Source organism: Wolffia australiana, chromosome 14 (genome assembly GCF_029677425.1).
Source record: "Wolffia australiana isolate 7733 chromosome 14, ASM2967742v1".
Taxonomy (NCBI): Eukaryota; Viridiplantae; Streptophyta; class Magnoliopsida; order Alismatales; family Araceae; genus Wolffia; species Wolffia australiana.
The window spans coordinates 15,460,492-15,481,737 of record NC_135848.1 but is presented as its reverse complement, the minus strand read 5'-3'; the positions used below and the strand labels follow the sequence as shown (position 1 = coordinate 15,481,737).

Below are 21,246 nucleotides of genomic sequence, written 5' to 3'. Positions count from 1 at the left end.
CAAGCAGTCCCCTCGCGCCTGGTTTGGAAAATTCTCCCAAACCATGCTAGCTGCCGGGTTTTTTCAGAGTGAAGGAGACCACACGTTATTCATCAAGCATAGTCCTCACGGGAAAATCGCCATTCTTATTGTTTATGTTGATGATATTATAATCACGGGGAATGATGTGGACGAAATTCGGAACCTTGAAGCACACCTCACTAGCTCCTTTGATATTAAAGCACTTGGTCTTCTTACCTATTTCTTGGGCATTGAGGTGGCATACTCTAAGACTGGAATCGTCCTGTCCCAGCACAAGTATATCCTTGATCCATTACGGGAAACCGGTAAATTGGACTGCCGTCCGGTCGACATCAATGTCAAGCTAAAGGCTGAGCAGCATGGTCAAGATGCCCCAGTGAACAAGGCGTCGTTTCAGAGACTTATTGGGCGACTGTTATATCTCAACCATACTCGCCCTGATATTGCCTTTGCCGTTAACTCCTTGAGTCAGTTTATGAGTGACCCTCGGGAGTCACATCAACGAGCAGCCGATCACACTCTTGCCAATCTTAAAGGATCTATTGGCCAAGGTCTCCTGTTCCGGACGGGCGGAGAACCTACTGTGGTTCTCTACACCGATTCTGATTATGCAGGGTCGTTTGAGGATAGTCGGTCCACCACGGGCTATTGCAGTTTTATCGGAGGCAACCTCGTTACCTGGCGAAGTAAAAAGCAGAAAAAAGTATCTCTCTCCAGTGCTGAAGCTGAACTTCGTGCCTTAAAGAAGGGTGTTTGTGAGGGCATGTGGCTCAAAGATATTTTACAAGACTTACATCTCTTTCCTGGTACGGGGCTCACTCTTTATTCAGACAGTAAATCCGCTATTGCCATGGCCAAGAACCCCGTCCAGCATGAACGGACCAAGCATGCACGAGTGGCACGTCATTACATTAAGCAAAGCATTGATGATGGGTTTATTGTTCCCCATTACATCCCAACTTTGGAGCAAGTAGCCGACGTCTTCACGAAGGGCCTACCTGGCCCACAATTTCAAGCTTTGGTGTCCAAGTTGGGCATGTTCAACATCTATCCCCAACTTGAGGGGGGGTGTTAGTCCGGCCCATCTCGCACGGGCCCATTAAGAGATGACCGTTGGACTACAACGGTCATCTCCTCTTGTGTACAAGACTATAAAGGATCGATTGCATTCGTTGTAACGTTTTAATGGGTTTTATGTGAATATATTGTTCTTTCTTTCCTACATTCTCTTGATCAATCTACTGGTGTAGTCGTGAGGATTCTCAATTTCCATTCTCATATTTACACAGAGAACCTCTTTTCATGGCTCACCTCTCTAATCTCTCAGAAGAAGAACGATTTGAGCCAAGTGGATGTCTATTGAGAAATTTGAATTTTGGTACAACTCTATAGATGCGCCTGTACAGGGACATATCTCCTTGCATTGGCGTATACAGTACTAGTGTATTAGAAAAGAACTATGGGACATGGAATTCTATTCGAGAATGGATGGGGGAGTTCAGTAGAAATATTTAAGGATGCAGAATATGGAGGCAACGTTGGGGGGAATATGTTGACAAGTAGACGGAACAAGATGACATTGCAAGATCTAGTTCTGTGGCAGAGTTAAAAGCAGTGGCCAAAGGAACTTGTGATGCGCTATGGACGAAGGGTTTTTTTTTAACAAAAAAAGAGACGCTCACCCGATGAACTGGTGGCCTTTCCACCAGGACTTAACAGTCCTTTCTCAGAGAATCCAACCAAAATCAGCCCCTTCCCACTTCACTCACCACCCGCTTAAACCATGCGGTCATGAGCTCCTTCACTTCATGTATAGCTCTGTCCGTGGAAACCATTCTTCCCTGGAACAACACCGGTAGTGCCCAAATTGCCCATAGCACTGCCAGTGCCCAGTTGTCTTCTTCATTTCCTCTGCCCCTGCATTTCTGGACTGATTCCCAGAACGCATCTTCAGAGGTTACCTTCACTGTTGAAAGCTCCTGAGCAAAAGAACACTCAAAGAATAGGTGTTTGCAGTCTTCTTCCCCGTTTGAGCATAGCAGGCAGTGTGCTGATGTATCTGGGTATTGCCTTTTGTGGAAGACTCTTGTCACTAACCTTTTCCATGCCAACAGCCAACCAAAAATCCTCACCTTCAGATGACTGTTTGTGAACGGTTCGCAAACCCATCCAGATGGCATTTTTCCCTTTTTTTTTTCGTGTTCGATCATGTTCGTTCATACGTTCACAAACAAACAAGTTTTTTTCCCATCCCTATCCGATCCCCGTTTACAGCTAGAACCCAAAACCTTAACTAAAGTTTGGTCCGGTTCCTGTCCGGACTTGTCCATGAATGGACTGAGAGAGAGAGAGAAGGGGGGAACATGATTGGACCGGCAAAGTCAAAGAAGAAAAGTAAAAAAAATTGGCATGGAAGACGAAGAAGAAAATAAGACGAAAAAGGAGGGGAAGAGAGACTGGAAAGCACGAACAGGGAAGAGGGGGGAGTGACCAAATTTTGGTCCCAAATCAGTTTGACCCTCTGACCGGATCCAGACTGACCGTACAGTCCATCTTGAAATGGCGGACCAGACCAGTCCTGGTCCTCTCTGGTCTGACCAGTACCCGGTCCAAAATGGCAAACCCTAGGCCTACCTATAAGGAGATTAACATCATCAATAACATATTTGATGCAAAAATTCATCTCATGTCACTCTATGTGATATTTTTCCATGTGCTATTTTTCTCATGTTGCTCTATTTTTGCATCCCTGGCCTAGATTCACTAATCTTTCTAAGAGCTTCTTTGGTAGATGTCACAATGTATTCCCATTAGTAAGCCCACTAAGGGCATTCTCATCTTTGCTTCCTTTCATTTGCATTCCCATCTAAACTGTAGCCTACTCGTTGGAGGGCAGGATATGAAGTTACAATTCAGTATTCCTTTTCGGTAACTAACCAAATGACATTGACTACGTTGGGTCCCTCTGGTGACGCCCACCCTGCTGCTTCCCGTCCCCCTCGTCTACCTCGGCATTGTCAATCCCGCCAAAGTCCCTACATCTCCCTTCTCGATACGTTAAGCGGCAGGGATCATATCAGTGGATAAATGCATGTATTATACAGAATGGGTTTATATGTTAATAAAGACTTACAAACAACAGTCTTTGATCTCAAGAGAAGGTGCAGTATTTGCCATGTGATATTATTCTCATGTCACTCCATCTTTCGCATCCCTGGCCTAGTTTAGGTTATTGATATGATCCTGTACCCCCAAGGGTATCTTAGGCCTTTTATCCCGCTAGGGGCACTTTACTCATCTCATGTTTAGGGTAGATAGCTTCCTTTTCTTATAAATATGTGTAGCCCTCCCTTGAGGAGGGCAGTCAAGAATTAAGGTAAAATTGGCCCCTTGGATCACTATCTCGATCCTCCCTGTCATGGTCACGTCCCCCAGACCGTCCAGCGATTCCCTTTCCAGGTGATCATCTCACTGGATCTTCAACCAGCTCTCATTCAGTCTGAACCCTACCTCTGCCGTTCGGTTCCCTTCTAGAGGCTGACAATCCCCTTTCCCGCGATCGTAAATCCTTCACCGCGTCATCAGACCGCTCCTCCCTGGTCGATCCCTGCCTCCACTGTTCGACCCCTCCTATCATTCTTGTTTCTACTCTCCTACCCCGGGGATGTCTACCTCGCCTCGCCCTCTACCCTCCTTCCGATAAAAACCTGGCTCGAGGTTCTTATCAGTTTTCTTTCTAAGAGTTTCTTTGGTAGACAAATCCATGTGTTGAACACAATGAGCTTTTTTATTGTACGTTTCTATGAAATTTATTATCAACGGCTCAGTGGATCCTCTTCTAACACACCTGGTGGCTCTCAGGCTTACCCAGATTTGTAAAACAGACAATTTTAATGAATAGTAAGAAGAAACAAATAGACTGTGCCTATAGCTAAATTAGAGTTCCATGGAGTCGTACATGCTTCTATAGAACTCCTTTAGGTAAGACACGTTTACAGATTGATAGGATCCCCATTGCATCTAGGGAATTCTCCCCATTTTACCCGCTAGTGAATTTTCCTTAATTTCTATTCTGCATGTATTTTCTAGAAATAGGAGAGCAGCCAAAAAGTATATGAAAGCTGTTGGCTCTACGTCTCGTTCTCCGGCAATGTTATTCCCACCGCCTATCTCCCTTGGTCGATAATCTTTATTGCCCTCTCCTCCGCCCTCTGAGTTCTTGGCCACAATCTTACCTCCAGTTCTCCTCAATCCCTATCTCCGGATAAGAAATCTAAGGTTCTCATCACAGATCTAGAGCTCTCATACTCTCTGCCAATGAATCTATTAAATTGAGATAACCAACCAGACCTCCAATCTATTAAATTTTGTTGACCGATGAATTCAACAAACACATTAATATTGATATAATCCATCAAAGTACTTCAAGAATATTGAAGAACTTTCCAAAATTAGTAATGATAGCTTTCCTTGAGTCGAGATCAAGAATAAGAGTATGAATGGGAGAACCAGGAAAAGAGATGCAGAGATCAGCTCCACCAGCCTAGCTCCAGAAAATCCATAGGATCCCCCATGCTTCAGCTGATTCCTGAAGATCTTGTCGAAAATGTCCAAATTTTGAACGGGTTAGAACCCCAATTGATTCAGGTTTCCCCCACAACTCTTGGTGCCTTAATGGTTGATATGTTCAGTCCTTACATTCGGCCTGGTACAGTCATCTATTCTTCACCCATCTAGAGGATATATGGAACTCCACATGAGAAATTCGCTATCATCTTATTCAGGAGAAGATCCAAGCTCAGCTAATCACACCTTTTTGTCACACCCCTTGCGTGATCAGCAACAGGTCTCTTCATGAACTTTTTTCAAGGTCCTTGCACGGATTTTTTATACAAGGACCTGGAGAGCTTCCATGAAGAGCCAAAGGGACTGAGTAGTTTATACAAGCTCAGCTAATCAAAATTTAGGTAAGGTTTTGGTCTTTGCTAAAAAGCAGGCTGGACCGGGACTGTCAAGCCCTATTAAAGAACTTAGAAACTTTAATATCAACTTAACAAATTAGAAGCTAAACGGAGCTGTAGAAAAGTACCTAGAGCCCCACAAAATCCCCTGACAGATTTCCTCTGACAGGATCATCTGACAGATTTTTCTGTGACAGTATCATCTGACATATTTTTCTCTCACAGATTCTTCTCTGACAAAATCCTCTGACAGATTCTTCTTCTGCTATAATATATAGAATATCTCTGCTCTAGCTTGTTAGAGCTGCAGATATTCTGTTTTGTCTAATCAGTATCTTCTTGATCTAAAGGATATCTCTTGACAGCTTTTACAGGCCCCAGAATCTGCAGAATATCTCTGCTCAGGCCTGTCAGGCTGCTTATTCTTTATTTTAGCTTGTCAGACAATTATTTTTCTCAATGTTTTGAGTTGTCCTTTCATGGGTACTGTCATTATGGACGAACCCCCACTTGTTGTGGCCTGTTTAAGGCCCCTATGTACCTTGAAGGATTATTATTGAAGTGTATTGTTTTGTTGGAACTCATGTTTCTCCTCTCTGAGGGATATCTTTGGTAGTGAGTGCTTCAGTGCTTGTGGACAAACACAACCCCTTGTGGACTAAAGGGTTGGCGAAGATAGTTCCAGCTAGTTCTGCAGATTCACAATATAGCTGCTTCAAGTAGAGCAAGGCTTGTGGATTCAAGTCTTGTTCCTATATTGTTCGTGTCCCGGTTCAGTCCGGTCTGACCGGTCCTTGGTCCTAAATCTCCAACCCTACTCTTTAGTAGGATAGTTAACAAATTTCATTTTTATCTCGACACATTGGGATAATTAATGTAGAAAAATATTTTTTTCAAAAAAGACAGAAAAAAATCATACAAGAACACAAGGAGGATGTCCAAATGGCTTATGTTTAAACATAATGCACATTGCAATCAACTTCGAAAAACCATGTTCAAAGAGAAATGGAAAAACTATCAAACAACATGTTCAATGAGAGATTCTTATCGGAATTTCCACCATTTAGACACCACAATAATATCCACATATATGCAATGAAAAAGGACTGAAAATGTACCATAAATGTGTGACTGTTGGTCCATTTATCAAGCGTTCAGGCCTTGAAAATCTCTGCATGTCCATCGCAAGCTGAATAACATCGAAGAATGTCTCAGCAGAAGCTTCACAGCAACTTAAAGATAATAATGGTGAACCAGAGCCTGTCATCGAACTCAGTCCAATTTCTCTGACAAGAAATGAATCTTTTGTTGTTCTTTCATTTTTCTGCGAACTTTGTCTCTACTTATATGATACACAATGCTTCTTCCCCAAGAAGTACCAAAGAAAGAAAAGAAAAAGTCATCAATAAGAAGACCACTTGCTGACTAATACAGCACGTGTGAGAAGGATATAAATAAGCAGAACTGAAAGGGACGAGCACTTTTGGTCTTTTTTCAAGTTTCGGTTGCAAGTCTCAACCCGAGGCTGGGAAAGCAGAATCGGGCCTGTGATTCCAGAAGGGGAGAGCTCTACTCGAAATCTCCATTATGTGTTCCGCATTCTCATCTTCGATTCCATCTTTCTCTCATTCCTCTTCTACATTGTTCGTGATACAATCTACCGATTTCGTTGGCCATTTGTCGGTATCATTGGATATTCAGCTGGTTTGGTACCTATTTGGTACCTACCCTCATTGGTACATGTTATAGGGCACCTACCCTCTTTGGTACATGTCCTCTTTCCTTTCATTGGGGCAGTCGGCCATTCTAGGCTTTCATCCTGTAGATCCACTTATGCTGGTCTCTCTTCATCGATGACTAGGGGCCGTGCTTCTGCCTCTGATACAGGAAACTGATACGGCCCCAATACAAACATATCGGCGTCAGGCCAAAGGAGCCGGGTGGGAGGAGCCCCAGCCCGCGCTGGGAGCTGCTGATGGGTCGGTTACCAGCCCACCGGAGGGCGAGGCCCAAACGGGACGCGGAAGCCTTGATTAGGACAGGGGGATCAAGAGGAAAGAGGAAGGCGGTCTGTGGGAGAAGAGGACACTCGCTCTCTCTCTCAGGCAATCTCACACTCTCTCTCTCTCCCATTGTCTTTCAGAACCATCCTCGGATTCCTGCACCTCGTAGGGGAGGTCTGCCATTCCGGCAGCTCCTTGCTTGTTCGGACAGGGTGAGTTGGAAGTAGAGGAAACTTTGAACATGGGTTGAAGTATTTTGGGTGTGAGTTTTTCCTTTCTACTCTGTTTCTTCTCTCTGGTTGAGTCGGCTTTGATACAGGAAACCTCAAGGGAATACATATGTCCCGGTTCAGTCCGGTCTGACTGGTCCATGGTACTTCTCTTCAGTAGCTTCACTTAGTGAAGCGTAATACATATGTTCTTCATTAAAAGTCACATCAACTGAAGAAAGAACTTCTTCATGCTTAGATTTCCCAAGAAACCCTTGTGGGTAAGAGTTTACCCGTGAAAGATACACTTGATTGATCTTAGAGTGAGCTTGCGCAGAAGATTGTGAATGTGTACGAAGGCTGTACATCCAAAGACCCCCAACAGAATAGGAAAACTCACATTCACTAATGAAAAGTGTATCGACTTCTGCTCCATAGAACTCTTATATTATAACTTATTGGAAGGTAATCGATCGATTAAATACACAGCCGCCAAGAGTGCATCACCCAGAGTTATCTGAGAACTTGACCATGATAGTCGTGGTAGCAACAACATGCCAATCTCTTTCGCCGCAATCCCATTTTTTGGGAGTATTCTGATACATCCAGCTTGTATTGCAAAAGGAATTAACCAGGAATACACGATTGAGCTCAATTGCCAACAAATCAAGAAATCTGTCTCTAGAATGTTCTGACAAATCTGGAGAGAGAGAGAGAGATGGACGAGTTCCCCTCCAGCCGCGGATGGATCCTCTGCTGCTCCAGCCCCCAATGCTCCGCTGCTTCTTCCCGATCACCGGTAAGACTTCCTAGAAAATGCTTATCCTCTCCCAGCTCGTGTTGCTCCTCTTTTTAAACTGATTCGCACGTGCAAACATCCGCACGTGCGTTCTGTTGGGTTCTTCTATTTGAAAGCCGATGATACATTCTTGTGAAGAACATATCATATTCACACATTATTCATGAAGAATAGCTTTATCACAGAAAATATTTGCCAATATATTGTTGAAATAATATTGTTAGTGTCTAGAAAAATAAAGATTGAAGTAGTGCAGAAGGTAGAAGAGGAAGAAAAGAGTAGAAGATAATTTTTCACTTAAAAGAAAAGTATAAAAGATACATATTACAATCCGTTTGTATAGTAGTCACCTAACGGCTACTTGCTGTAACGGCTAGTTAACGGCTAGTTTTTACTAGCCATTAGCTTTAGACAGTGGGCCCCACAAGTAACGATTCTCCCTCTGATGGGCTTCGATAAGATTCTTCTTGGACTTGGGCCGATTCTTCTTGGACTTGGACTGGTTCTCAGCATATTCTCAACAGTTAGTAGTTTCCATGGTTGGTCGGCATTTTGAGCTAGCCGCCAGTCAGCTCAGGAAGAAAACACAAAAAAAGCTTCCTTTTTTAACTCTTAGGGTTTCTCTAGTTTAAAACCAGTGATTTACAAATAAATGGGCCGAGCCCATATCAGAGTGCACTAGCGAATTAATAAGTAAGAGGGCCCCTTAAATATGGGGCCCACATTTACAGATAAATAAAACAGTAAATAAGACAGGAAAATATAAGGCAGTTAGCCTTCTGATGACAAATATTTTGTTTTGTCAGATCTAAGTTTCTTGGTTGTAATACCATACTGATTCTCAATCATAACGAGGTATTTCTCACTGAATAATTACATGAATACCTCTACAAATTAATAAAACAACATTGACACTGGAGTACAATGAAAGGAAGACAAATAATCAGTCAAATCAATGAACAAAATGGCAATACAGAATTATTCAAACCTTAGAAACGGCAGAAGCTTGCCACTGTTGAATTTCACGTAAACGACCCATTTCCAGATCGAGGACTTGATATGTTTCCATATATAGCTCTGTCTGCTTGTGCTTCATAGATTCGGGGAGCTGAAAATGATCAAGAAATGATGACAATGGAAATCCTTTTCTCAACAGGTTTTTTTGGCATAAGAACATTTTTTCACGAATCTCTTTAAGACAGGTGCTAAATCAATGATAAAATAGTTCATGTTCATTCAACGAGAAAACAATATTCACATGGAGTACGAGGAAAAAGTGGACTAAGTTTGAATTTGTGAAGCCTTAAATCCCAGTTTGCACAATCCAGGCAGCAGGAGAAAATAGTGAGCGCATGGCACAAAGATCAAAAAATACTACTTAAGGCTTTGTACACAAACTATTAAATAAAGGGACCAATCACCATGAACAAAATATCAAGGGAGAAAATTATAATAAGTTAAATGGCATGAATATTGTCGATTTGGCCTATCTACCTTGTGGCTAGGGCGAGAGAGAGAGAGAGAGATGGTTAGGTAGACAGAGGAAGAAGCAGAATTGAAAAGGAGAGAAGGTAATTTTTTATTAGACAAAGTAGGTATTTATACAAGCAAACTAACGGCTAGTTTAACCGTCTCTAACGGCTAGTTTTACTAGCCGTTATACGCCCGATTTAAATCGGGTAGTGGGCCCCACACTAATTAGCCCGTAGAAAGATACATCTTATATCTAACAAATATAATAGTAATACGTCAACTCAGGTTAATGTACATAATATTTTGAGCACCTAAAATAGATCCCAACACTTTGGATGCTCAGGCCCATTGGTCAATAGAAAATCACAATGGAACCCAGAAGACAACAGGAAACATGCGCTAGCATGTGTCACATATTCTAACTCTTTGCAGAAGAGAAGGTTTGCATATGTCACATATACTTCAACAGGTTAAAAACTATAGATATAAGGACGAGTAAAACTTCTGAATAGGAAGAAAAGTAGAATTATTTATTTCAATTGACTGCCTGCACAGAAGATGGAGGCAAACCTAACCTGAGGTAGGGCCTTGACACAGCTGCGGTATGTGTACAGCGCAGATGCCATCTCTTTTCCTTCTTGAATTAGCGTATTCTACATGACCTCAAGAAAAAAGTTTACTAAACCTTTTTACACCAGTAAAAAGCAAGAGACTACATGTTATAAACACAAGGAAATGTTATGAGGGTAAATCAATAAATATATTATCCCCTGCAAATGTTAAATAAAACAAGGGAGGCCACTCAATAAAACACGGTATTCATCAATAGCATGTATAGTCTAGCTCTAAAATCGTTCTGGTAATTTGTGATTTGGACATAAAATCGTTGGAAAAATAAGTGAGCAAATGCAAAGAAAATGTAATTGTAGTCCTTGGTTGATAAAAACAAGTTTTAGACCGTATCTCCCTTGAAAGTTCTATTTTTATCCATGATTTTTTCCACCATATTCTCTCTCTTGTTTATTCTTTTACACTCTGTCATTGGCATTTGTCAATTTGATCTCAAGATAATCCTGTTAAATGCTCATGCACCCATGAAGAAGAGGTAAGAACATGCCAAACCTACGTCTTTTGTGAACCCTCATGTAAGTACAAAAAGGTCATTGTTTTATTAAGAAACAAAAAGGTCATTGGTGTGGGAGATATTTAGGTTGGACTCCGGTCAAAGGGATATGGATGTCAGTACAGCCCTTGAAATCTGTAATAAGCACACATGAGCACGCAATCGCACCAGCAAGATCGGCCTTTAAAAATATAACAAAAAAAGATCTATACATAAAGTGGAATCAACTGTAAATAAAATAAAACTCCACACCAATTGATTGATTGACTTTGTGTCTTCACTGAGCGAAAGACGATAAGCAGATACATCACCATATTCTGCAAAAAAGTAACTCCGAATGAGAAAAGAAACTTAAAGGACCAATGATAACTTCCTTGAGAAAGTTTACACTTCGGAGGGGAATGCCTTATTCTCCTCTTTTAAAGTTAACTATATAGACCTTAATATATGGGACAAATTTTATGAGAACGAAAATTAAGTGTGTTATCAACCCATGTTCCCCCTCGTAAGAGTTCTTTACTGTTCAAGATCAAAACCGGTGATTAAAATAGATATACGAGATGAATTATTGGCATAGCTTTCCAGAGAATCATTCCAAACAAATCTACTTTCACCTGTTAAAAATAAAAATGTGTATCATGTTTTGCACTAATGCAGCACACCGCACATTTCATTTGAAGTTTGGACACAAAAATCTGTATCAACAGATTTTTCCAGGCACGAGGTGAAACGATTTGTAATTTAAAAAGTTGATAACGAGTCATTATAAGAGGCAAGAGACAGAGAAGGATAGTGATAAGGACTTTACAAAGACATATCATACAAGGCATAAGAGAAGAGAGATCTCACGTGCCGACCAGTAAAGACACGTGTGAAGGTCATAATAAGATGGCGGGAATCAAGAACAGTATAAATAAAGGCCCTGCTGAGATGAAAAGGTGTGTGTGAAGTTTATATCACCCGGGCAAGAAGGCTGGCGGGAGATCCTCCTGACTAGAGGAGCAAGAGCCGATCCGGCCTTGTTCCGGGCTGCCAGTTCCTTTTTCCTTTCCCTCTCATCTGTCCCTCCCATCTGTTCTTATGCTTCCCTCGTACAATTGATCCACGGGGATCGTGTGTTCTCCAAGAATGTTGTTCATTTTCTTGAGAATTCTTGGATTTATATCATCAACATTGGCGGATTCTTATCAGATAGTAAATCAATTTTCTTGAAAGATGATCTTGGAACAGATAACGACAAAGGAGAAAGACTTCAAAACCAAATACATAGTTTGTATGCGCTCCAACAGATGTGGAACTAAACCTACTCATATCGACTTCTAAAGAACAGAGCATTTGAATGAGCCAACTTCGTCCAATTCAGGATTTGCACAATAATACCTGCCCTTAAGAATCAGAATAATGCATCAATGGCTCTCCTAATGGCCCAAATGTGAATTACCTAGCTTCCTTTAATTAGTTGATAGAAGTTAACACAATTGATGTCTAAAATGTGGCAATCTGTGTCATTGACAGGTTAACGCTTAGATGATTATGTGAGGAGGCATAATGGCATGCTGCATGGAACCATAATTGATCCGGGATCATGCTTATGACGTTTATAGGAAATCAAAATGGCATAACATCATTCACGGGACCTTCCTCCCCTTCTAGGAACTCTATTGATTACTCAAAGTATATACGAGCCACTAACCTTTGAAAGCTCACTAACCTTTGAAATATTATTTTGTTTATTTGAAGAAACCTTTGAAATGGTGCGGGGGCACTAAGAGTGAAAAAATAAAATGCTAATGCCGAAGTGAAAAGAGATAAGAGAAATCTACGACTGTAATAAAGCAACAAAGACTTCAAAAGCAAAAACCTCACCAATGGGACTACTTGTCGCAAATCTTTCCGCCGACAGCAAAACAGTAAGACCTTGGAGATCAGACTGATCATCCTGAAACGTATACGCCAACAGAGATGTTGTCAATGTTATTTGTGAGAGACATTAAATCCTAAAACTATGTAACATAGAGAAAATAGCTAAACTAATTTAAATTTTAAATGACGATGAATACCATCAAAAAATGCTGTCGTTCGAGATACACCCGATCCAAAAATACGTAATCATGGATTCTCAAAGATACTCCTTAAAACGAAATTTTACCCGGAAAATTCTTTCCCAATTCAAAGTCTCATTTCACAATACTTTCAATATAATTACTTTCAACTTTTCCTCCGAATGAACAGGCCATAAAGTCAAAAGAACACTCCGTTCCGCCCATATTTCCTGGCCTGGGAATCAGATTGGACTCCATAGGCGAACAAGTCTCAGGTAGAACCCCTCGCCGAAGGTATAATTATCGCAGACAAACAAAACTCTGCACCGCAATGCGCTAGCGGAACAGCTTAACACAACAAAAAAAATTCATCTTATGGCGCCTATCCACCACAAAATAATATGGTACCCCATTTGTTTTTGAAACAGGTACCCCAGTTATTAGTACCCAGTACTTCTCGAGAAAAGGTTGGAATCTATTTTATCGTGCATATCACATAGCGAATTCAGGCAGGGTGCGATTCTGATGAAAATAATGGCGGAGAGAACAATAATGTGATCGGCAAGGTCGTAGCAGCGAGGAAGGGCGCTCAATTTTTGATCTCATCGTTTCCCAATAGATAAGCGCCAATTCTATGAATAGTTGAAGAAATTACGACACAGCATCCCTGTAAGATATGTCGCTACTCTAATAAATCGAAGAAACGATGCAACAAAAGTTCGTCTGAGACAAAATCATAAAAACGACGGAGCTGGCAAGCTCTTCCTCAGGAAAGAAGCTAGGGACGAACAAATCCTTCCACTACGACATTGGATCTTCTCAACCATACGTACCTCTAGCGAGAAAGTAGACAGTGCAGCGATCGCCTCCTCCATCGGGACAGCCATGGCCACCAACTTCAACCCCAGGAGAACTTCGCTCGCAACTAACAAGGTCTACTAACCAAGACTTTATATAGAAACGGGGTTGACCCTAGTATACGTTTCCGAGATTAAGTCAAGCCGTTTAGCGTTTGCCGTTTGGGATCCAGAAGTTTCTTATTCTACCCCTGTCCATACTCTCGACATGTTGAAGCTCAGTGGAATGAAATTGCTTTTTGGATTTCCTGGCCATTTCTTTATATGGTACTATCGCAAATACATTAGAGTGACGCGGCGGGGACGTTTTTTCGTTCTAGGACGAAAAAATCGTCCGGCGAAGGACGGGAAGTTGTTTCGGCCCCGTCCACAGGCGGATGATTTAGAACGGACGAAAACTTTAGCTTACTTTTTCCAATGCAATTATTTTGAATGATCATTATACTTTGGGCACATATTCCCATATATCCCGGGTTTTTTAAATCGTCCGGATCTATCCCGGGTTTTTTAAAAGTTCCGCGATCTATCCCCAAATTATTTTATTCCGCCATCTATCCCGAGTTTTTTAAATCGTCCGCGATCTATCCCCGATTTTCTAAAAAAACAGCGAGCTATCCCGCGTTTTCCCGACGATGACGTGGCGTCCGACGCGGACGCTGAAGTGGGCTGACCGTAATAGACGTGGCATCCAAGTCGGACGCCACGTCATCGTCAGGAAAAAACCTCTCTCTCTCGCTCTCTCTCTCTCTCTCTCTCTCTCTCTCTCTCTCTCTCTCTCTCTCTCTCTCTCTCTCTCTCTCTCTCTCTCTCTCTCTCTCTCTCCCTCTCTCCCTCTCTCTCTCTCTCTCTCTCTCTCTCTCTCTCTCTCTCTCTCTCTCTCTCTCTCTCTCTCTCTCTCTCTCTCTCTCTCTCTCCCGCTCGCTCTCGCTCTCGCTCTCTCTCTCTCTCTCTCTCTCTCTCTCTCTCTCTCTCTCTCTCTGCAGTCTCTCTCTCTCCGCGATCACTCTCTCTCTCTCTTTCGCGACCTCTCTTCCCCTCTTTCTCTCTCTTCCGTGATCGATCTCTCTCTCTCTCTGCGGTCTCTCTCCCTCCCCCTCTCTCTCCGCGAAGATGATGACTTATTACGATTTTTCGACGCGGACGTGGCGTCCGATTTGGATGCCACGTCTGGAAGCCACGTCTATTACGGTCAGCCCAGCTGCCCACTTCGCCGCCCGAGTCGGACGCCACGTCAGCGTCGAAAAACCCTGGGATAGATTGCGGAACTTTTAAAAAAGGGGGGATAGATTGCAGAACTTTTAAAACCGAGGGATAGATCGCGTGAAAAAAAAAACATGGGATAGATCGCGGACGATTTAAAAAACCTGGGATATATGGGAATATTTGCCCTTATATTTTCTCCTTGCGTTGACTTTCTTTTGAGGACCCCCATTAAAGCATCTAACCTACGGGCGTCTGATAATTCTTTTGTGTTTCGGGTTATTACTTTAATTTTGATCTGTTGGGTATTCTCTATATATTAGTTTAGAATCGTTCCAATCATAAATATATGTAATTTTACGAAACTATGCAACTGAAATATATGATTAGTATTTCCAAATATACATTAAGTTCAACAAATTGGAGAGATGGAAAGCACGACTCGTGAAAGGGACAGTGGAAGGAGATGGAGAAAGGGATAGTTTGGGTTGCTCCTGCTAGAGAGAGATACAATGCATGTGAAGTAGAGAATAGGAAATAAATATGGGATGGGGAAAAATAGAATGAGAGAGCTTGAGAAAGCGATATATTGTAAAAGCTGGAATGGCTATGGGATGAATAGGTTGCCCCAGTTTTCTGAGATGAGAGCCAAAGGCTCGTATGTAATAGAGAAGTGGAAGCTAAATAGAGATGAATAAAGAGGGAGAGAGATAAATACCTCACGTGAAACACCTCATGAAACACCTCACGTGTTCGATGAACATATCTCAATTTGTATAAGTTTTACCCCTCTCAACCTTATAAAAATATATATACATCCATCTTACCCGACTTCTATCAGGCATTCTGTCAAACACCTCACGGTTGTTCGACAAACATTACACTTATCTTCAATTTTCTACTATTAAAAATCTATATAAAATATATAAAAAGGCATATGAAGATTAAATACTATATACAAATATATTTCAACCCCCTTTGTCGAACAACTCTCGGGTGTTCGACTAAACCACCATTAATTTCATTAAAATGAAAATTTTATAAAAAATATAAATAAAATATAAAATACACATATTTAGGTAATTAAACATCTATATAATAACTAAGTAAACATTTATAAAATTTCATATAAATATATTATCTTCATCCCTGTACTAACCTGTTTATTTACTTAGTTATATTATATTTAGGTAATTAGTTAATTCTCTCCCTGTCTATCTTCTTAATATTTATATTAGTAATTCTCTATATTCTACTTCTTCTTTCCTCTTATTAAACTACTCTCTTAGTAAATACTATTTATGTTTCCACTAACTATATGCATATCATCCTTAAATATAATATCTAGTATCTTAATTCTTTATTATTCTTAGTATCTATGATATATATACATATAATATATGATTTCCCTTCTATACTTATGTTATTAAACTAATATTACCTCTACTTATTAATTATTTATCTCTTCTTACACTTATTATCTTTAGTATTATTACTATTACTTATTAACTAGCAAGTCGATTATTGAATACATCCGTAAAGGCCATTCCCTGTGGAGACGACGTTACTCCTACTGCAGTTGCATATATAATGAACATATTACATCGCAACTTTGACTTCCCCTCCGTCGGATTTATGAAGCCAAAAGAAACTAAACATTAAATATATTAAAATTATGTGGAGTCCCTGATAGATGTTATGTGATTATCAATCTAATCACACTTCAATATCGTGTTTATGTGTGATTTTAATAATTAAGCCCACTAATTAATGTAATAACTCAGTGAATTATGATGACATTGTAATACCTTGATCATTGGTCTTTCATAATTTGATATCTAATCTAAATTGGTTTCAACCTTCTGTTGCATGAAAAATTACTTCAGGCATTCAATCAAAGCCGATAGAACCCTACAGTCTACAATTGATAAAAGGTATGACTCATTTGATGCTATTCTCAAGTGTATATTTTATGAATATCACAAACAGAAGTTTTTGTCTTAGTTCTGCCACCACAAGGAACAAAAGTTTTTTTTTCCACGAGGGTTGTGTTCGTGGGACATATATCTTATGTTAGAAGATTGGAGTAAAATAGTCTTGAAATTGTTTATAGATAGGACACAAATAATCATAAACATCATGTTATTTTTATTACTAAATTTATGCATCATATGTGCTCATTTTCATTTAAATGATCACAAATGCATGATATAAATACTTGAAATGATACCTTCCACTCTTGGAATGAACTCCTAGTTTTTATCGATTTCATTATAACATACGTTTTTGTAATTAATTTCATTAATAAAATAAACTTACAGGTCACAAAATATTTAATTATATTTATTCATTTTTATTTAAATATTTTTATAATTTATTTTATTTCTTGAACAGTATTTTGATTACTTACTTATTTTTTGGTATTTATGGAATTTTCTGACGTTAATTTTAAAAATAAAATAGTTTTATAAACTATAATTTAAAATTATTTAAATATTTTTTTGACATTTCCACTCCTAGAATTGTGTGCCATGCTAGCAGTCTGCCACACAAAATATAAAGAGAGAGATAATCAGATGGCTCAATATTCAAGCAATGATATCTAATGATCCATAATGTGTTTTGGTCTGAAATTTGAGGGTAGTTCCATAATTACCTCATTTATCCATCCACCATCTTGAACTTATGAATAGATACCTTATCCTTTTAAAAAGGGCAGTCTTGATTTTTTTCCTATTTATGGTTAGCAGAGTGATTTGCTGTTTAAAAATCTTGTTTCGATTCGTTCTTGCACTCGAAGAGCGAAGTGACATTCAAATCAAGACACATGAAGAAAACCACTTTTTTATCCCTTGGGAACGTGAATACGAGGTTAGTGTGATCTTTGTTTCTTTTTCACTTATGTCTCTGTCCCTTTTCCTAGGTGATCATTGCCTATACCCAAGGTTTTCACCATCAAATATAGAACATCCGATTTCACCAATCATTAGTGCATATCTGCTTCTATCTCTATCACACCTATGGTGCTATAATCACCAATGGTGCTAGATCATTCATGGAATTCTCCTGAAAATATTAGAGGAGTCCCTTGTAATCTGGTAATTAAGTTTTTCACGTGCATTATGATATTGAAAAAATCTGTAAGATTTAAAGAATCCCGTGTAATTTGATGATCAAGTTTTTCATGTGCGTTATGATATGTGCTATGCCAAATATGGCCTACGCGCCAAAATTTATGTGTGAACTCCAAAGTGATTTAGTAAAATAACTCTAAAAGGACGTGTGATGTTCTTCTTAAGTTCTTAATGAGAACTAAGGATATATATTCTACATTATGGAGAATAAGAACTGAAAATAAAAAAGTTACACTAATTTGAGCTTTCAATCATAACCAAATTATAAAAAGTCTATACATGGCTTCCTATTTACCTAAATAATGGAAAAATCTGTCAGAAAGGGTTCCACGAAGACTAACCCAAAGCTTGATGGTAAATGCTGAGTACATCATTGCTGTCAACCTTGTGCTTCAGAAAAACATAGAGCTCCAGCTGATTCCATCACAGAGATATTTTAGATACATTAATTGCTAGATGACCATAGAATATGACAAACATTCACAATATAGGAAGGTGTAATGTTGTGTCACTGTCAATCTGAGTGACAAATTACATCCATCCTGTTCTTTCTTGAGCACACCAAACATATTGAAATGGACTGCAACATTGTTTGAAGTGGCTTTGTGAATATATCAGCAAACTAGTGTCTTAAATCCACTGATATGATTTTCATAATATTTTGCCTCCAACCTTTCAATTCTTGAGTGCACCAAACATATCGAAATCCACTGCCACATCATATGACTAAGGTTCTCGAAGGTCTTGTGAAAACCATATCAGTGGATTTAAGATACTAGCTTGCTGATATATTCACAAATTTACTTCCTACAAAACCATTCTATACTATTTTTTTAGTACAAGTTTCATTTTTCAACACTCATGAAAATTCTCTTACTGGCACGAGAAATGGAACTCGTACTGGACAAACAACATGAAGATTCATACATCGTGTGTTTTGTTGACACAAAGTAGCGTTCTGGCTTTTCTGTCCATTTTGTAATAATTTCAAAGCATTTTTCTAGAAAATACGATGCGGAATAATTATTAATATTTATCGTCGTATCGGACTGGCCGAAAGGCCGCGTAGGAACGGAACACGATAAGTGGTCGTGAACCTCGTCCGTCTTCAATCTAGAAAGTTCAGTCTGCTGCTGCAAGAGAAGCAGAGCGACAATGGCGGAGGGTCTCAGCGGCGTGGCAGGGGCGAGCGCTGCCTTCCGCCCCATCTTGAGCACCGCGAGATGCTGTAATGGCGCTGTCAGATTCCCCCATCTCTCAAATCCCGTTCTTCTCCGTTCTTCTGGGTACCAATCGGGCGTAGGATTCAGTACTTTCGGAGATCGCGAGCAGAGATCGATTCTCGTGAGATCTTCTTCCTCCCCGTCGCCTTCGTTTGGATCCCGGATGGAAGAGAATGTCAAGAAGACGATCTCGGAGAATCCCGTCGTTGTTTACTCGAAGACATGGTGCTCGTGAGTCTACTGTCTTGTCAAACTTTGTCAGTTTTGGAAATTGTGATCCGTGCTCAAAATTTCATTATGTCACACGATTCGAACTTTTCTTTTCCTTCTCTCGCTTAGATATTCGATGGAGGTGAAGGCCTTGTTCAAGAGACTTGGCGTAGAACCCCTCGTAATCGAGCTGGATGAACTTGGTAAAAGTCTTCCTTGTTTCTATTTTTTCTTTCCTGCTTTTTTTTGCCTTTTCCTGTCCAAACGATATGCAATTAAAGTTTTGGTTCCAAACTTCCCGAATGTTATTTGCTTTCTCGATAACTTGTGGACAATTGGTGCATTTGAATGCAACTGCTTGATTATCTTTCAACTTTATCTCTAAAATTCTCCAATGAAAAGAAAAAAACTGTATTAAAAAATAATTTTATTCTTATCACGAATGGTGTCAGTAAACATAAATTATTTTTTCTTCTAGAGAGATCCAAGTTTGGGTATTCGAAATCGAGTTAGTGCATGTTGGGAAAGTTCCTTGATGAGATTATGAACCTATCCTTTTGAAAAGTAAATACGTGCCGATTTTTCATCTGGAGTGTGCTTCCACGTCTTTTGCTATTGTGTTCATGAGACTATTGTATGAAAGAACGTGGCGAAGTTCTTGGGCTGTGATCATGACGTACTTCTTCGTGCTTTTATTTTTGAAGAGGAATCGTGGTTTTTTTTATCAAAACTAATAATTTCTTCGTTAGAAAAACAAATTATTTTTTTGTGCGCTTCCTTTCCAAAATTATAAAACGAGATAGTGCGATATGTTTCTTGATGAATGCTTGAATGGAGATCATGATTTAGTTTAAATCCTTTTCTGATCTCCAGGTCCTCAAGGGCCACAGCTACAGAAGCTTTTGGAAAGGCTAACGGGGCAATTCACCGTGCCAAATGTCTTCATTGGTATGCATTGCCTTAATTCTCTCGCTCTTCTGACAATTACTTCTCCCCTTGTTTTCCTGTGATACGTCGGAATTGTATCAAGGTACTTCGGAATATCCCTTTTATTGTTCCAAAAAAAAAAGGTATATCGGAATGTTTTTCTTGGAAAATGATGCCAAATGAGAAAGAAAGACTTCAAATCAACAGATTTCCAAAAAAGTTTTTCATACAGGAGGATAGAATCGAAAGAACCAAAAATGAACTCTCGGGTTATCCTACTGCTCGGGCCTCTCAGGCGCTCCCTGACTGATCCTTTGCTGACTTCTTTATATGAAAGACTCCACAGTGCGTGATTATCCGCATGTACCTCTAACTTATGGACTCTTCTCTTGTGTGTCCTGCGATAGGTTTTTGATGAAAACTGATCACCCTGCGAAGCCAAGTTTTCAATGACTAATACTACCTGATGGGAATTTCATGTCATCTTTGTCTGATGGGTATTTTAAACAAGTGATTAAATTTTCAGCTGATAAAATGATTGTAAAAAAAACTTTTTTGGAGTTTTGATGACTTTTTTATCGTTTATAAGACCTACGTAGAAACGGGGATTATTCTAAGTATTGGTAAGCCCAATACCCTAGCAGATACGCGAGCTGCATTTTCATTTAGTTTCTGGACATTTTTTTACTTTGTGATGATTGTTTAATGGGTGTGTAATTTGTGGGCAGGGGGCAAGCATATTGGGGGGTGCACAGGTGCCCATTAGCCCCTTGATCTTGAGATATGTTGTTTCTCTATCGTAAAGAAAAAGCGTATAAGTATTCCTTTTTTAATTTCTGCAGACACGGTGAAGCTCTACCATAAAGGAGAGCTCACAACTCTTCTATCTGAGGCGGTCGGAGGACAAAGCTTGCAGCAGCCTTGAGAAAAATGCCGCACCGACCCTCATAGACAGAGGTATTTCCAACTTTCCAAGGAGACAAAGGGGGTACTTCCACATAATTCTTATTTGATGTTCACTCACTTCTTATTCCTAAGTCATGTCTTTATGGGCGTTCATTCAA

General features: G+C 39.9%; 2 protein-coding genes across 2 annotated transcripts in view; one reads left to right on the top strand and one right to left on the bottom strand.

Annotated features, from left to right (window-relative positions):
- The window catches only part of PIR121 (transcription activator), a 108,634-nt gene extending 95,028 nt beyond the window's left edge, over window positions 1-13,606 (bottom strand). Inside the window, exons 1-6 of the mRNA XM_078585773.1 lie at window positions 13,465-13,606; window positions 12,456-12,528; window positions 10,842-10,906; window positions 10,042-10,119; window positions 8,982-9,101; window positions 6,101-6,171 (exon numbers count right to left, since the gene is read on the bottom strand). Coding sequence (XP_078441899.1) covers window positions 6,101-6,171; window positions 8,982-9,101; window positions 10,042-10,119; window positions 10,842-10,906; window positions 12,456-12,528; window positions 13,465-13,518 — 461 coding nt within the window. The 5' untranslated portion in view covers window positions 13,519-13,606. The remainder of the gene's footprint in view (window positions 1-6,100; window positions 6,172-8,981; window positions 9,102-10,041; window positions 10,120-10,841; window positions 10,907-12,455; window positions 12,529-13,464) is intronic.
- Window positions 13,607-18,904: 5,298 nt separating this feature from the next.
- On the top strand, window positions 18,905-21,246 carry LOC144712164 (monothiol glutaredoxin-S10-like). Its single transcript, XM_078586360.1, has 5 exons — window positions 18,905-19,276; window positions 19,385-19,458; window positions 20,129-20,203; window positions 20,911-20,937; window positions 21,025-21,246. The coding sequence occupies exons 1-5, from the start codon at window positions 18,978-18,980 to the stop codon at window positions 21,105-21,107; spliced, it is 558 nt and encodes a 185-aa protein (XP_078442486.1). The 5' UTR covers window positions 18,905-18,977; the 3' UTR covers window positions 21,108-21,246.

What these genes read in the sequence shown, in the direction of transcription:
- LOC144712164 (XM_078586360.1), top strand. Translation starts at nt 18,978, where the DNA reads ATGGCGGAGGGTCTCAGCGGCGTGGCAGGGGCGAGCGCTGCCTTCCGC. An exon ending in TACTCGAAGACATGGTGCTC is followed by an intron (nt 19,277 to 19,384) that starts GTGAGTCTACTG and finishes TCTCTCGCTTAG; the next exon opens with ATATTCGATGGAGGTGAAGG. An exon ending in CGTGCCAAATGTCTTCATTG is followed by an intron (nt 20,204 to 20,910) that starts GTATGCATTGCC and finishes ATTTGTGGGCAG; the next exon opens with GGGGCAAGCATATTGGGGGG.